Below are 13,076 nucleotides of genomic sequence, written 5' to 3'. Positions count from 1 at the left end.
TAGTCCATTTCTCAGCAAGGGGAAAAGTCAGAGGTTGCGTTCAACTTTCACATTGCAGTGCTTCCTTACCACCTCTCTGTGAGGAAACATTTGAAGATATCATGCTTTGGAAGCTCAAAACCATACCAGTTTAATCTCTCTTGTGTGTTTTAATGGTACTAGTTAGCAATTCTTGGCTAACCTGGGTAACTTGTTATAGTTGTTAACCTCTTTCACACCCAAAGTGATGCTTTTCATCTAAACATAGAATAAATAGCCAGTAGAACATAACAGTTGCAAGTTTGGACTATAGGTCAGCCAGACTTGTATTAATCTTTTTTCTTTTTTTTTTTTTTTTTGAAATTAAAATTTATTGTGGTGACAGTGTTCATAAAATTACGTAGGTTTCAAGTGTACAATTCTGTAATACATCGTCTATATATCACATTGTGTGTTCACCACCCATCCATCACCATATATTTGACAATTTTTTTTTTTCTTGGACTTGCTTGCTGTGTTTGCTTGAGCAAGTTATTTAACCTCTCGGAGCCCCATTTTTCTCTTCTAGCCACTCATTAAGTATTAAAGTTACTTGAGGTTCCAGTCTAGGCTGCCTTCTCCTTACTCTATACTCTGTACTAATTATTTTCTCTATTCCCACTATCTTAATTATAACCCATATACAGCCAATGTAACAGATTTATGTCTCCAATCTAGATCGTGCCTCTAAGTTCTGAACTCTGTGTACAGCTGCTTATTTTTTATCTTCACATGTTTCAGAGGCAGTTTAAACTCAGCATGTCTAAGACCAAGCTGATGGTTTTCCCCTAACCCCCAACCTGTCCTATTTCATTTTTTTCTGTCACTATTGAATGGCACCCAGTTAAGCAAGCCAGGAACTTGGGAAGCACTCGTGATATATCCTTTTAGTCCCCCCTTCTCTTTCCCCACACCCCCCACCACTGATCTGATCTGTCAGCAAGTCCTGTTGATTTAGTAAAGATTTCTCAAATCATGCATGCCTGTCTTCTCCTTCTCCATTGCTTCACCAGCATTTGAAGGAGGCTCCTAACTGGGGCTTCCCAAATTTATTGTTGCCTCAGGCCATTATTTACAGGCAGCTGACTTGAGCTAATCTTATACTCCACCCCCTTAACCCTTTACTAGCCTCTCTTTGCTTTTAGGATAAAGACAAATTTTTAAGATAGCCGAGGATCCCCTAGGTTGGGGCCCTGGCTACCTCAGCATCACTTTATATACTTTTCACTACCTGTGTTCTGGCCATGTAGGTCTTCTTTTTCAGTCCTTTAGCACCAGGCTCCATTCCACTAGAAAGCCTTTGCACATGCTCTTCCTTTTGCCTGAAATACTCCACCCTGCCCCCACACCTTCCTCATCTGGTTAGCTCCTCTCGTGCTTCTGATCCCAAAGAAGTCTTCCCTACCATCCTGACTAGGTCATATTCCTCTATTTTACCCTCTCAGAACATTATATACCTCATCTTCACAACACAGACAATTGCTGTTTTTCATTTGTATAATTATTTGTTTATTGGCTCTCTCCCCCACTAGACTATATGTTCTGTGAGTGCACTGGCCATGCCTAGTACCGTGTCTCAGCATTGAACTGGTAGCACAATACCTAGCATATAGTTCTGGAAAGAATTAATGAGTAAATAATTGACCTCATAAGGTAGTAGTGAGAATTAAATGATATAAGGCCAAGCACATAACATCTACTATGAGATTGTATTATCATGCAATGTATATGGATAAACCCAAGTAGATGGGTTTATTTCTATACATTAGATTTTCAGGGAACACAGCATTTAAGTTTCCAGGAGTTAGCATGCTTCTCCCTTTATTTCTTTAAATACCTTACTATAAATAGCAAACATTAAAAATAGGGTGTCTCCTTTCTTACTCATCCTAAAAAGCCAGTCCAAGCCAAGAAAACAGGGATGACCTGTCAGAGCCTAAAATAGCATCATGGGGGAGTTCGAAAGGGCAGAAATGCTCTGGTGTGGAAGATCCGATGGCATCTGGGACTGGTGCTGCTCCTGCTGTGTTTGACTGATGACCAGCCAAAGGGAGCAGAGTAAGAGCCCCCTGAGCAGAAGCACACAACTTGGTGGCTGGCCCGGTTCTTGTCCCAATACCTCCACTGTGACACTACATGAATCGTTTAACCTCTCTAAGCCCTAGCTTGGGCAGCTATGGAATAGGCATTATTTAGTAGGCCTGCCTCCTGAAATTGTCATAATGATGTATTAAAAACTTGTGAAGGTCCTTTACAAACTAAGAAGTGCTGAAAAGTGTTAAGAATGTGCTTTCAAAGAAGGGTGAAGAAAGTTTGGAATCCAGAAGGAGAATTTTTCTCGTAGAATAGCTCAAACAAGCTTGATTAGGGAATCTTTTTTTTTTTTTTTTTTTTAAGATTTTATTGGGGAAGGGGAACAGGACTTTATTGGGCAACAGTGTGTACTTCCAGGACTTTTTTTTTTCCAAGTCAAGTTGTTGTCCTTTCAATTTCAGTTGTGGAGGGTGCCGTTCAGCTTCAAATTGTCCTTTCACTCTTAGGAGGCTGCAGCTCAGCTCCAGGTCCAGTTGCCTGTTGCTAGTTGCAGGGGGCGCAGCCCACCATCCCTTGCGGGAGTCAAACCTGCAACCTTGTGGTTGAGAGCCCGCGCTCCAACCAACTGAGCCATCCAGGAGGCAGCTCAGCTCAAGGTGCTGTGTTCAATCTTAGTTGCAGCGGGCAGAGCCCACCATCCCTTGCAGGACTCGAGGAGTTGAACTGGAACCTTGTGGTTGAGAGCCCACTGGCCCATGTGGGAATCGAACCGGCAACCTTTGGAGTTAGGAGCACGGAGCTCCAACCGCCTGAGCCACCTGGCTGGCCCCTTGATTAGGGAATCTTAAGAATGAATAAATATCAGATAAATCCTAATTACCTCCACCTAATTAGAATTTATTTCTGTTCAAAAATATTAATGATCTCTGATAACCTTTAACATTTAAACATCATTCCATCCTTAGGAACCACCCTCATTAAGAATGCTTCTGTCTGCCTAGGTTGGCTCACTGCTAACTGGCTGAAAGGAAGTAAAGGGTGGGGCATGGTGAAGGGAACAAGGAGGGCGTGATTTGGGGAGAGGAAGCACTCTGCATCAGCGTTTCCATGCAAGTGGTGGTACTCTTCACTTGACTTGAGGTCACTGCCCAGCACCTTTGGTACAATTTCTCAAAACAAGGAACTCTGCCTTGCCCTAGAATCAGTTTGTGATTTTGTGCTAATAGCCTGGCATGCTAATACAGGTAATGGAGAGCTGACCTTAAAGTTAATTCTTGACTGTAATTGTGTCTCTTCTTCTCATCTGTGGCAGCTCAATCACACTGCCTGGAAAGAAAGGGTAGGAGAAAAAGAGTTGAAATTTAGGTCCATTTAGTGGGTCTGTTTAAAGATTTGATGGCAAAGATCATGAAACTAATGGTCAAAATGAGTAGAAGAGATATAGTGATAGTTTTCTATTAGCCATGTTATAGCGTGACCATGAATTACGTACAGCAGGCTTTATTTGTTTTTTATAAATCCTATACTATATGTTGAAAGGAGCTAAAAAATATTTGGAAAATCAAGATGCTCAATAGCATACTTGGGAATTATGTTCTTCATATTTAGGTATATGTGATCATTTGAGTTTTTATTAGTTTCAAGTGTACAAAACAATGTAATATTTAGACATTTACACCCCTCAAACAAAGTGATAACCCCTCTCCCCCAATCTACTACCCCTCTGACATCGTATATAGCTAATCATTTGATTTTTAAAAGATGGGGATAGGAGTTCTTACTTAAGTTACATTAAATATTTGTGAATAGGCTTCCTCAGTGTGTTTTAAATTGTTCTGCCCAGTAGAGATAAAAGTATGTACAGTTTTCATATATAGAAAGACCATTCATCAGTGAATAATTATAGCAACAGAAAATTGTAGTCAAGGGGAATTCCTGTATAACAATTTTTATGGAATCAGAAGAATTTTTGTTTTGTTAAAAAACAAAGCAATCACCGCATGTGTTAAAACATGTTAGACTTTTCTCTAATTGCTACATAATTTGAAGATTTTTGTTTATGTCTTCTATGTTACATGCTCTTTGGGAATTGGCAAACAAAAAGAAAGAAAGAAGTGTATTCACTTATATTGACACCCCAAGTTACAACCACTGTTTACAACTCATCGCATTTATAATTGAAACATTTTAAGGAAAATAATTGATCTGCAATGTATCAGAATCTTTCTAATAATAAACTATATTATAGCAGGAATCTTATTTTAACAATGGTATAGTTTGTGATACTTTGTGAAACTTATTTTCTCTTATCTAAATACAGGTTTTCTTAGTCAAAAAAATCTCAGGCTCTGATGCTAGACAGCTTTATGCCATGAAAGTATTGAAGAAGGCCACACTGAAAGGTAAGTGCTGCTACTGTTTGTAATGTTCATGTAATATAAACAAACTGACAGGTCTCAATGGATCTCATGTGATGTCTAGACCACTTACTTTCTGAATCTGTTCCTGTTACCATCTTTAAATTCACACTTTCTTCTCGTGATTTTTTTCCCACTGGGCTAGGAACCATATCTAGTGAGAATTGGGCTTGCCATGTTATAAAAGAATATAAATTCATCTTGAGCTTTAGCCAAGTAGAAGTTTAGAAGATTAAAACTGGGTTTGATTCACCTTCAAATTAATATAATTATTTTAATGTTTTGAAAACTTACTGTTTTCATTGATGCAAAATAGGTTTTATTCTAAGGACTTTGTCATTTTGACTTCTGGTCTCCAAATAAGTTTTATTCCAAGCCTCTGGTTTTGAAAAATACCTAGTGTAGGGTTTGGCTCTTATAAGTAAACAGTCATTTAGAAGAAATTGTATATAGATTTTAAATCTTCCTTTTATTTAGTAGTATCAGTTACTTTACCACATAACCTAGTTGTTTTATGTATTGATTCCTAACACCGTTTTTTTTTCCCCTCTTCAATGTACCTGCAATTTCTAGAGTTTCTTAAATATTCTGAAATGAACATTGGTGATGATCATTTATTATTTCTGATGTTATTCTTCCCAATTAGTCACTCACTCTGGATATTATCATCATTCCAACAAACTTCACCTTCCTCTATAAATATCCTTTCTCTTGCTCCCTTCCCGAATGTATTCTGTTTCTTTCCTATCCAGTCTCTACCCCCTGGCATACTACTCAGCTTGATTCTTGCTAGGTCCAGGGAATTAAATTATATCCATAGTGGCCTACTTTATATCACTACTTTTATAACTTTATATTCATGAATTCCATCTTATAAAACTGCATAGATAGAACTTATATAAGGGAATTCATTTGCAAAATCAATAAAAGTAGTTTGTTTTCATGTATTCAACAGAATTTGTGTTGTGCATAATATATGTAAAGGAAACTGAAACTCCGAGAAACCTAAAAGACACCAGGAAAGGAAATAAATTCCCAATTCCTTTTAGGAAAGGCTAATTGTTGTTAAGCATCTCAGTATTCCTCTAGTCATCTAATTAGCTCCATATCCTCAAGATTCCAGTTCCATTTTCCTTGAAATAGTCAAAATTTCATTTGAAAAACATACACCTCAAAGAGTATTCTAAAAAAGAAGAATGAGAAAATAACAAGCTTCATCAGATTTAAAGCTTATTTAAAGTAGTAATAATTTAGTGTGTTATTGGGGAGAGTAATACAGGCATACAAATCAGTGGAACAAAACAGTGCAAAAGTATTATATATTTAATTTTAATGTATTTGTTACAAAACTGTTGAGTATTTCCTGTGCTGTATGACAAAGCAGGTATACAAAACAATGGGAACTTAAATAATGATTTCATAAATTTTGTCTGAAATGCTTCTGAGCAACCAGGAAATCACAGTCTTGTTTTAAACCCTGTATGATAATAAACAACAATCTAACTGAATTTTACAACTTAACACATCTAGAAAATTTGTGAAGAGATATTGAGCAAATTACAAACAAATTAACAATGTGAAATATTTTAGTCTTTCATATAATGAAAAAATACTATGAATAGGTAATCAGGGAATTATTCACCTCAAATATTACAAAATATCAATATAAGGAATAGATTAAAGGGCTCTTACTAGCCAAAGCTAGGACAATTTGAACATTTCAATAAATAATGATAGTGATAGATTACAACCCTCTGAATAAAATAAGAATCCATGAGTTAATCCATAAATTAATTAATGGGGACCAGGGGAAAGCACTTCCTTACAGTAGAATTCCAACTTATAAATGTAAAAGGAATGATTGAGTTAAGAGTTCCTAAGAAATAACATTACAACATCCACCTAAAATATTTCAGAATAAATTTTATGCAAGAGAATAAAAGAAATAATCTTTGGAAAAATGTTTTATTTTGCTGATAAAGTAATGCATATAAAATGAGTTATTTTGTATGATGGCAACATAAATTGGAAAGCAGTTTTGCAATAAGTACAAAGAGCCATTATTGCTGCTAAATTAACCTGAGGAAATAATCTCAAGAAGGAGATTATGCACTTTAAAATTCTCATTGTAACATTATTTATAATATCGAGAATTTAGAAGTCACATAAATATTGAGAAATAGAGGAATGTTTAGAAAATTATGGGATACCACTTAATAGGATATTATTTAAATGAAATATTTCAGATATAATCACAAAAATGAACTTAATTGAAAATATGTGAACCATTATAACAGATTTTACTACCATAGTACGTGAAATTACATAGATATAAGCTGTAAAAGAGATCATAATAAAGTGAAAATATTTGATTTATTGGAATTGTAAGCTGCTGGATAATTCTTAATGTGTTCTTAAATTTAATTTTTATCTTTGGCCAAGTAATATGTGTATGGAGCCTTATAAAATAGCAATGCTTTACCTAGCCTCCTCCCTATAATGATTCTTGACACCCAAAGACAATGAGTTTCATCTCTTTAGCTGCTGCTGCGGCCATTTACTTCCCCATTCAGTACTCTTTTTCTTTTTAATTAAAGTTTATTGGGCTGACAATTGTTAGTAAAGTTACATAGATTTCAGGTGTACAATTCTGTAATACATTATCTATAAATCCCATTGTGTGTTCATCACCCAGAGTCAGTTCTCCTTCCATCACCATATATTCGATCCCTTTTACCCTCATCTACCACCCTCCCCCCCGCCACTCTCTGGCAACCACTAAACTATTGTCTGTGTCTATGAGTTTTTGTTCCTTTATTTGTTTGTCTTGTTCCTTTGTTGTTTTCAGTTTTATATACCATGTATCAGTGAAATCATATGGTTCTCTCAATACTCTTATATTGCAATTCTTTGATTGTTTTCATTTGGAGACATAATCTGTTGACTTCCTAACATGGAAGATGAGGATGTAGTTCTCTTATACTACCTACACACAGTTTCCCTTTTCATGTTTTGTTTTCATTGTTACAGCTTTATAAAAATTGTTCTTAACTGAGCCAAAGAGTATGCTGCAGTCACATTTCCTTCACACCTTTGCTGTATTAGATCTCCTTTTCTGTATTCTGTATCTACCTTTTTCTCAGTTTGCTTTCTCGTTTTGGTGGAACACATCTTCTAGTAGCTACCTCAGAAAGGATGAATGGATGGTAAATTTTGGTGACCTTGCTTGTCTGAAATGCCTTTATTCTGCCACCCTCACTTAAATTTATAATTTGGCTGGGCATAAAATTCTAGGTCAGAAATAATTTTCCCTCAGATGTTTGAAGGCATTGTTTCCATTGTCTTTCAGTTTCCTGTGTTGCAATTATGAATTTATTGCCATTCTGATTCCCAGTCCTTTGTGTGTAAGCTGCTTTTCCGCTTTTGACATCTTTAAAATCAATCTACTCTTTATCCCTGGTGTTCTGAAATTTGTATAGTGGTATTTCTGATTGTGGGTTTTTTAAATTCATCATACTAAGTATGGGATGGTCTCTTTCAATCTAGAAACTCATTTCTTCAGTTTTGGGAAAGTATTCTAACTCTTCTACTGACCTTTTTATTTCTATCATACTTTGTAATTTCCTAGTTTTCCTTGTTCTCTAATTATTACATTTTTTTAAAAAAAAATTGTATTATGGAAAGTGTCAAACATTTACAGAAAGAAAGAGAAGAGTACAGAGAATCCCCATATACCCTTCTCTCTGCTTCAACATTTTTCAAAACATGATCAGTCTTTTTTATCTGTGTTCTGCCCCTTTGCCTCTTGATATTTTAAAGCAAATCCTAGACATTGTATAATTTCTTCCACAAATATTTTAGTATGTATCTTAAAAGAAATAATACAACTCTATCATATACCTAAAAATTAATATACAGATACCCAATCAGTGTTCAAATTTCCAGTTGTCCCTATTATTATAATTCACTTTCTTTCTGCAATTTGTTTGAATTGGAACCCATATAAGGTCTATAATTTGCAATTGGTTGATATCGCTTTATGGCTTTTTATCTATGTTCTCTGTCCATTTCTTTTGTTTTTTTCCTGTGTAGTTTATTTGTTGAAGATACTGATTCCTTCTTCCCTACCTCTTTTAAAGCTTCTTATTTCATGGGTGCCATGTGGTCTTTGCTCTCTCAGTGGATTATAAATTACAAAGTTGATTTTTACGTTTTCTTCTGTTTTTACATTGTCTCTCTTTGCTTTATTCCTTTTTTTTTTTTTTTGTCCTATTTATTCTGATAACTGTTTCTCGTGTTTAGAGCCTTTCCTCAAATGCCTGGGGATCCTTTGCTATCTTTTCCTCATTTAAGAGTGAGGGACCCAAAAAGCTGATTGGAAAGGGTTTTGTGACAAGCGTTTGCTTATTACTCACTGACTTCCTTCCCTTAGGCTTAGATTTTAGCTTTCTCTGATCTGCCGTGTGAGTGAGTTACCACTTACTCATCTTCTTCTGCTACTGCTTCCTCTCCTGTTCTGTCCTTGTGAGCTTATGCATAATTTTTCCATTACTGTAATTTCAGTGGGGCTTTAGAAGAAAGTAAAACATCCATGTTTAACCAGAAGTCTCTTTCCATTTTGAAGTTCCTATTAATACAAAAATATGGTCAAATAGAAGTCAATAGCATTAGGTGGGGTTTGTGGGGACTTTTGTCCTAACGAAGTAGTTTATGGGCATAAAAGGTTTTGTAAACCATTACTTAAAACAGTTTCTTAATACATTGCCCTAGAAACAAACAGCATTTCTTCTTGTTCACTCTCATGTTCAAGTCAAGGAGGGTTTAAAATCTAATAACTAGTATATAAGAAAAATTATTTCAGAATAATGTAGTTGTTTTGCCAACATGAGTCAGCATTAACAAATTCTGTAATATTTTAGGGTTTAGAGTTTAACCAATATGATACATGCCTTTTTATGACCCATTATATCCTAATCAAAATTCCTGATTATAGGATGATTTATATTTGTCATGTAGTCTTTGCATAAGTATAAGAAACGATTAGAATTATTACACAGTTCTATCTCAGACAACATGAAGGAATTCTTTTGAGTGAATCTCACTGCTCATTTTCAACTAAAAGTTTCATCAGCATTACATATAAGGAAACTATCTCACAAGATAATAGAAAGAAAATCACCTCTCATTTTAGAGAGAAGGAAGCAGGAAATCCCTGAGCAGTAAAAGGATTTGACCAACGTAACTCATCTAAGTTATTAGCATGGCTACCAAACTATAGCTTTTGACTCCCATTGTGGTAGAATAATAGAAGTGGGATATACTATTATATACTAGAAGTAAATATATTATTGACGGATAATTTTATGGCTTCTGAACAGAGAAGTGATTTTTAAATGATGAGCTTTGTAAGGTTTGTGTAATTATTGAAAGAGGTAGAAATTTAAGGTAATAGGAATCTAATCCCAGATTGTATGGGTAGCAATGGAAAAAGGGCAGATTTGGGCTAGACTGGCACAGAGTTATCAGCAGGCCTAGGTGATAAACCTCATCACATAAATAATCGAAAGGGCCTGTTGGATATAAGATACCAGAATTGTAGTGATAGGACAATATAATGAAATCAGAGATTGATACACCCACTGGACAAGTCAGTTAAAAAGAGCTGCATAGACATTGAGAGCAAGCGATTCCTACTCCTGGTTTGACTCTTTTCAGTCACTGGCACCAAAACCTCCCAGTTTGAAGTGGAAAACTGATAGAATGGAAAGCAGGATTTTAATTTTTTTTTTTAGCTACCTTGTTTATTTTTCCCCAGAGGTCTTATTTCTGTGTTTTAAATATCTGTGGTCACCTTACATTGAAAAAAGAACCAAGTCATCTTTCTCTCTGTCCCCACCCTCCACCCAAAAAGACTCTCTTTACCATTCTTTCTATTTAATCTTTGGCACAACCATTCAGTCATTCTGGCCTGAAAAATAGAAGTTATTTGTGACTTATCCTTTTTATCCTTTTTATTATGCAACAGAAAAAAATTAAAACTCTAATGAATGATCATTTTCACCTCTTAAATCCATTGAGCTACCAACACAATTAGAGTATATCTCAGAATGTATTCTAATCATTTATTTACTTGTTTGTCATTCCAACCAGCTTATGAGCTTCTTGAAGATTATTTTATTTGTATTTGTCCCATAGTGCCTAGCACATAGAGTTTGCTCAGGAAATATTTGGTTGGTAAAAGAGAGCTTTGTCTATGGGGTCAAACACCAATTCTTCCTGGCATTCCAAATTGTCAAGAGTCTGGATCCTCCCTACTTCACCTCTCCACTTTCCACACCGATTTGGTTCCTTCCTGCTTATCATGCATGCCTCCATGTCCTTTCTTGTGCTGGTACTTCATACTTTGACTTTTCTTCTCTAGGCCCGATCCTTCCCACCCATCTAAATTCTGCTCTACAAGTCCCTAACCCCACCTCTTCCCTCTAGCCTTCCTATGCAGGTAGAACTGATCTTTCCTTTCTCTGAATTCCTGTACTACTTATTGTTGGTAATCAATCATTTTCTCTCTCTATCATATTCATGGTGCTATCGCTACCATTTAACTGAATATCTCTTATATAAAATAGAAAGGATCTGGGATGTACGAACTTTACCTCAAATGGTAACACAGCCCCCAAAGGTACAGTGGTGTGTCCGCAATTTGTAGATGACAAGTACCTGAGGCTCAGAGTTTAAGTAACTTGCTCAAGGTTATACAGACCTGAATCCAGGTCTTTCTAACTCCAAAAAGCCTTTGCTCTTTTGGCTATACCACTGTATTTCCTCCCCCACTCCCTCTCCTCCTCCTCTCAAGCAGATCTTTTGGGGTATATCCATTCTTTCCCACGTCTGCCATGTTTCACAGATGCTTAATGAATGTTTGTTGAATTGAGTTGATAAGAGTATTGAAACCTATTCCATTTTTTTTGTTTTAATATTGGGATGCCTTGTTTTTAAAAAGTTGCTCTTTTTTGGCCATTTTTCATTAGTTAATCATTTTGATTAAAATACTTGTAAATTTGATGTTAAAGCCAATATCTAATATGTACTCTATTTATTTTTTAACTTAAAGCACAGATTTTATAAATATGTACATTTTCTTCTGGTTATATAATTTAGTAAAAATATAGTTATTAATTTTGAAAATTCAAGAGTAATATGTATAAAAATATAAATTAATATTTTTATACATATAAGCAAAATTTTATTGAAAATAGGCACCAAAGATATTTTGTTTTAAAGATTGTCTCTGAAAGCTATTGCAGTGTAGCCACATGTGCAATATTTTATAGTTCGAGACCGTGTTCGGACAAAAATGGAGCGTGATATCTTGGTAGAAGTTAATCATCCTTTCATTGTCAAGTTGCATTATGGTAAGTAAGTTATGAACCACCTCCCACCTCATTCCTTCACCTCATCCCCCACTCCTTTGAGTACGTTCAGATATACTAATATGTATAAATATGTATTTGTGTATATTTATGTGTGTTTAACAGATGCATAAAGTCATGGAAATTAAACCATTACTTCTTAGACTTTAGAAGCTTTTATCACATTTAGCTTATGTTTCTTTTAAACATAGTTTCTGAGTGGTAGCCTTAAGAACAGGTAATCATTTTTATTATGTTAATTAATAATAATGTGCCAGCATTTTATAGTCCGTATGTGTTAGCCCAACTTAAAAGAAAGATCCCTAATGTCCTGAAATTTTTATCACCTTTCTTTTCCCAGAGACATATGTGCTTTTTCTCAGTGGGTAAACGTGTGGTGATTCTTATTACATGTAATTAAAGCTACCCAACCCACATTTTTTCTGTAGTTGAGTGACATAGTTTTTGTATTTAGTTTCATGTTTAAGTAAGTCTTTTTCTGTTGGGAATTTTTCTTATTGATCACATGTTTAAGAACTATTGTATTCCTGAGAGACTATTGCCTGAAGAAAATCTAATGTTCTAGTGGTTCCATAATAAGAAGCACTGCATTTAACATTTCCACATGGGAACTAAGAGAAATCAGTGGTTATCTTCTAAATAAAAATCAGTTTGGATCTATGATGTAATTATTAATTTGCTAAAAATAATATTCATTTGTGAATGTTGACCTAATGTAAACCTAAGAAAATAAACTATGGTGAATTAATCGAAAATTTTCGTTTCTTCATTCAGCTTTTCAAACTGAAGGGAAGTTGTATCTTATTTTGGATTTTCTCAGGGGAGGAGATTTGTTTACACGCTTATCCAAAGAGGTATATAATTAATCTTTATTTTTAGTCTATTTATGCTCATCCTGTTTCAACTAAAGCTTTGTTATGTTTCAATATTATGCTTATCATATTTTCTCTAGAGGCACAAGATTACATTGAAGAATCAGAGCCAAAAAGAGTTCTTTTCCTACCTTTTGAATTTATTCTAAAAGTAGGACTTTAAATTGATTAACTATCGTTGTCTTTAGTCCTACTTCTTTTAGTTATAGTTTTGTATTTTTTTCAGAAGTATTACTATATTAACAAGATATCCTTAAGGAATTGGTAGTGGAAATTCAGCATGCATTTTAAAGATCACTTTTCAT

At 34.9% G+C, this 13,076-nt stretch overlaps 1 protein-coding gene across 8 annotated transcripts in view; it reads left to right on the top strand.

The window, feature by feature from the left end:
* Nucleotides 1-13,076, top strand: part of RPS6KA3 (ribosomal protein S6 kinase A3) — a 113,165-nt gene that overhangs the window by 53,232 nt on the left and 46,857 nt on the right. For all 8 annotated transcript variants that reach the window (XM_088795047.1, XM_019755409.3, XM_019755407.3 and 5 more), the window contains 3 exons: nt 4,373-4,454; nt 11,801-11,881; nt 12,674-12,753. In XM_088795047.1, the coding sequence (XP_088651173.1) occupies nt 4,373-4,454; nt 11,801-11,881; nt 12,674-12,753 (243 nt within the window). The remainder of the gene's footprint in view (nt 1-4,372; nt 4,455-11,800; nt 11,882-12,673; nt 12,754-13,076) is intronic.

This window comes from Rhinolophus sinicus, chromosome 18 (assembly GCF_057876585.1).
Source record: "Rhinolophus sinicus isolate RSI-liver-muscle chromosome 18, RSI-T2T, whole genome shotgun sequence".
Lineage (NCBI taxonomy): Eukaryota > Metazoa > Chordata > Mammalia > Chiroptera > Rhinolophidae > Rhinolophus > Rhinolophus sinicus.
Note: the sequence above shows the minus strand (reverse complement) of the source record. Positions and strands in the feature narration are given on the sequence as shown.